General features: G+C 29.8%; 1 protein-coding gene across 1 annotated transcript; it reads left to right on the forward strand.

Annotated features, from left to right (window-relative positions):
- The first annotated feature begins 1167 nt into the window (after positions 1-1167).
- On the forward strand, positions 1168-4357 carry LOC121996195 (beta-eudesmol synthase-like). The gene is made up of 7 exons (XM_042550058.1): positions 1168-1320; positions 1478-1736; positions 2196-2568; positions 2893-3111; positions 3311-3446; positions 3533-3781; positions 3860-4357. The coding sequence occupies exons 1-7, from the start codon at positions 1204-1206 to the stop codon at positions 4151-4153; spliced, it is 1647 nt and encodes a 548-aa protein (XP_042405992.1). The 5' UTR covers positions 1168-1203; the 3' UTR covers positions 4154-4357.
- Positions 4358-4800: the final 443 nt, after the last annotated feature.

A 4800-nucleotide genomic window follows, 5' to 3' on the forward strand; every position in this document is an offset into this window, starting at 1 on the left:
TTTATTATTTTTATATTTATTATTATCATATTTATAATAATATATTTTCATATTTATCATTATATTTCCCATATATTATTTTGACAATATGTATAAATAGATGAGTTAGTATACGACAATGATCAATTAATAATAAAAAAGTAATTATCTTTTCTTTATCTAGTTTTTTTTTTTTATGTCTGTGTTTCCGCATTATGTATTTCAACACTTATCACCAAACACTTTATAAAATTCATTGAAATTAGTGTGGTCTTGTGAATGTCAATGGCATTTCAATGAATCAGTTGACTCTGTATCAAATAGATACAGTGGATTCCGTGGAATGAAGAAGGAGCCATAAATTTAATTTCAACCATATTGCATCAAGTGCTTAAACATTTCAGCCACGAGACCATGACTTTGAAGATCATGCATTACAAATCCAAATCGTTCTCCAGGATGGTCGTCTTCCACGGCTGCAACAGAAGAAAAATATAATAGAATATTAGTCCAAATATTCTAGCAAAATTCGTATTAAGGTCGTCAATGTAGAGAGAATTCAACGTAGGGGAAAATCAAACTTACGCGTCCTATTATTACTTGACATGGGTTGATTTAGGATGACTATGAAAGCCATGCATTACAAATCCTAATCGTTCTAAAATTATACTTATATTCATTATTTTTTAAGCCTAACTTACTTGTCTTATTATTACTTGACATGCCATTAATTTTCCCTTGATTTTTCTTCTGTTGGAAAATCTTAGTAAATTCAAGTAAACTTAATGTGTGAGAAATCCCTTAACAATCATCCTAAATCAAAACAAATTCAAATAATATATTTCTTTTTTCTTGAGAAATTAAATCATGCTGTAGGATAATTTGCAAAACTTTTTAGATTTACATATTGAGCAAACTTAAAAATTAAAGGTGAATTAGGAAAAGCCATACTTAAGAGAATGATTTCTTCAAAAGTAATAAATAGAAAAGTATGATTTTGATAAATTCTAGAATCTAAAAAATGATTTATATATTCTGTTCATTTTTCTTATAATGACCGCAGCTCATAGTCAAGATAGAGCACACCATCAACTGCTTTATTAATCACGTACATTTCCACAAGTAAAGACAGAAAATTTACACAGAGAAAGGAAATCGAAACACAAAAATGAGCTTATAAATATCAAGAGACATTAGACCCAAAGAACACAAATCACAATTAAGATGGAGAAGCAATCACTTGCTCTTGGTGATACAGAAGCAATAGTTCGTAAGTCATCACAATATCATCCAAGCGTTTGGGGTGATTATTTTATTCGAAACTCTTCCACTCTCACCAAGGTATTCTATCACCTCATTATTTATATAATATTAATCCTTAAAAATTCTTTTAACTTGAAGGCTTGTCACTATAGGGGCATATTAGTTTTCTTCGTGCAAATACATGGTGATTAAATAAATATTGTTGGATGTATATTCAATAATTTTGATGAACCAGGAATCCGCTCAAAGGATGATAAAAAGAGTAGAAGAATTGAAGGTGCAAACAAAGAGCATGTTCAAGGAGACTGGTGATATAGTGCAGCTTATGAATTTGATTGATTCAGTTGAGATTCTTGGACTAGATTACCATTTTGAGAATGAAATAGATGAAGCAATAAGATTGATCTATGAAGTTGATGATAAGAACTATGGGATTTATGAAAGTTCTCTAAGATTTCGATTGCTTAGGCAACATGGATATCATGCATCTGCAGGTAATGCTAAAAATAAGTTATAATTATTAGACTATATTATACATATATTGATATTTCTAAAATGGAGGGAAAATATAAAATTAAAATTACAATTATATATAAATGTATTTCTTTACCATTTCATGATAAACAATAAATATTTCTACTATATCTTAAGAAATTGATTGACTTTTATTATTGTAATATATTTTGATATGGAACTCTAATTAAGTTTACATGTTTATCCCAATAAAAGAATGATGAAACAAGAGGTGTCAAAGTATTCCTTTTGGTAAAAAGTAAATTGTTAACAACCTTTATGATTAAAATTTGTTTTAATTAAGATGAAAATCATATATGTATTAATTAGTACAAAAAGAAAGAGGATAAAACTAGCTAGTTAAATAGTTTGCTCTACTATGATACTTTTATAATTACTTTTATGAATTCTTATTATTGATGGCTTACTCGCTCTTGTAGATACTTTTAACAAGTTCAAAGATGAAAATGGAAACTTTATATCTACGTTGAATGGAGATGCCAAAGGATTACTAAGCTTATATAATGCATCTTACCTTGGAACACATGGAGAGACCATACTTGATGAAGCCAAAGCTTTTACAAAGTCTCAACTCATATCTTTGTTGAGTGAACTTGAACAATCTTTAGCAGCGCAGGTTGCTCTTTTCCTTGAGATACCACTATATCGAAGAATTAAATTTCTTTTGGCGAGAAAGTATATTTTTATTTATCAAGAAGATGCAATGCGAGATGATGCTATATTAGAACTTTCAAAGCTGAATTTCAACTTACTTCAATCTCATCATCAAGAGGAACTGAAGAAAATTTCAATGTAAGTTAATTAATATACTTTTTAGAACAATGTTTCAAGTGTTTGAACACACACCAACATTATAATCATGCCATTGATCAAATATGCATTTGTAAATATAATTAGGCATTTAGAAAGAATTTAAAAATAAGAATTTTGTAGTTAATAGAAATTTCTGAGTAATTATTATTTACATGAATTTTAATTTTCTTACATTATGTTAATCTGTTACTACTAGTTTCTAATTATAAGTATTTGCATTTTATTTGTATTTGTAACTAAAACTAATTGTTTTACTTCTTTGTGTATACTTTTTTTATTTTATCTATTATGGCATATTTCAAGATGGTGGAATGATTTAGCCCTGGCTAAATCTCTAAGTTTTACTCGTGACCGAGTTGTGGAAAGTTATTATTGGATTCTTACGGTGTATTTTGAGCCTCAACATTCTCGTGCACGAGTGATTTGCTCCAAAGTGCTTTCTCTTCTATCAATTACGGATGATATCTATGATAACTATGGCACGTTGGAAGAGTGTAAACTATTAACTGAGGCAATCAAAAGGTTAGTTTTTCATATTTCAAAATTCTAATAGCTTCTTGTTTCCTTTTATAATGTTGTTATATTGTCTATCCACATGGACTGAAGTGTTGTAAAACATGTCCTACTTAAAATGTAAAAAATAGTGTAAACTGATCATTTATCATATTAATTCTTTTGTGAATACCATGATCACGTGTTTGCTCGTATTTTCTTACATTAGGTGGAATCCTCAAGCTGTTGATTGTTTACCAGAATACTTGAAAGATTATTATCTCAAGCTATTAAAGACTTTTGAAGAATTTGAAGAAGAGTTGGAACTCAATGAGAAGTACCGTATGCTATATCTTCAAGATGAAGTATGTTGATAGGAAAGTTATAATTGCTTCGACTATTTTTTTTAACTTATAGACTAATTAAGTTTGTTTTCCCTTGATATACATAGATAAAGTCTCTAGTGATATCTTATCTTCAAGAAATTAAGTGGGGCATTGAGAGACATGTGCCATCACTTGACGAACACTTGCATAGTTCGTTAATATCCTCTGGGTGTTCTACCGTCAATTGTGCCTCTTTCGTTGGTATGGGAGAAGTGGCAACAAAAGAAGTATTCGAGTGGCATTCTAGTTTTCCCAAGGCCATAGAAGCTTGCTGTGTAATTGGTAGACTCTTGAATGATATAAGATCACATGAGGTATTCATTTTAGACACTTCTTTTTGTAGAATAGTTTAGCAACAAATTTTGACAATTCCGTACTTTAAAAAATTTTAGCTGGAGCAAGGGAGAGATCATGCCGCCTCTACAGTTGAAAGTTACATGAAAGAGTATGACACAAATGCAAAAGTTGCATGCAACAAACTGCGAGAGATAGTGGAGAAAGCATGGAAGGATCTAAACAACGAAAGTCTCAATCTAACAAAAGTACCTCGGCCTATTTTTGAAAGAGTACTCAACTTCTCAAGATCAATGGAAGAAATATATAGGTACATTGATATGTACACCAATTCTGACACTACGATGAAAGATAAGGTCTCTTTGCTGTTGATTGAACCTCTTCCCATATAAGAGTGGTACTTCAATAAATCATAATGAGAAGAAGATGTACTATTATATGCAACCATTATAGTGTGAGGATGCTCAATACTCGGTAATTGTTTGAATAAAGTAAAGTCATATTTTGATGTATTACGAAAAAGTTACTGATATGTATTGGTATCTTATGTATGTGATTTTCTTAATAAAATTTGCACTTTTGGTTTGGAGATATTAGCAAAATTTCCAATTGACCTTATTCGCTATTTTTTTCTTAAACAATAAGTTTTGCAGAATAGTTAAAAGAATTATTAATATGGACCGCACTATGCTATGTTGTTCTTATCCTATGTTATATCTTTCTTGTCCTATTGATTTCTTTACCATGAACATTTTAGCATAAGGAATTTGTGATAGAACGTTATTATGGATCAATCCATAAGATATTTATATTTTTTTTATCACTTTAGTAATATCATTCAATCAATCATTGTAAAGCCTTATCGGTTTGAAATACTAGGGAAATAATCATCCATGCCAACTAAGAGAGACTTTGGCATAAGCTAATCATTCAACTACTTAAATGATCAGATCTCTGATCCATTAGTATTTTGTATGTGATGGGCGAAAATCATAATTTCACATCTGTCGTCAAGTAATAAAATATCGATTCCATAGGC

This window comes from Zingiber officinale, chromosome 6A, assembly GCF_018446385.1.
Source record: "Zingiber officinale cultivar Zhangliang chromosome 6A, Zo_v1.1, whole genome shotgun sequence".
Classification (NCBI taxonomy): domain Eukaryota; kingdom Viridiplantae; phylum Streptophyta; class Magnoliopsida; order Zingiberales; family Zingiberaceae; genus Zingiber; species Zingiber officinale.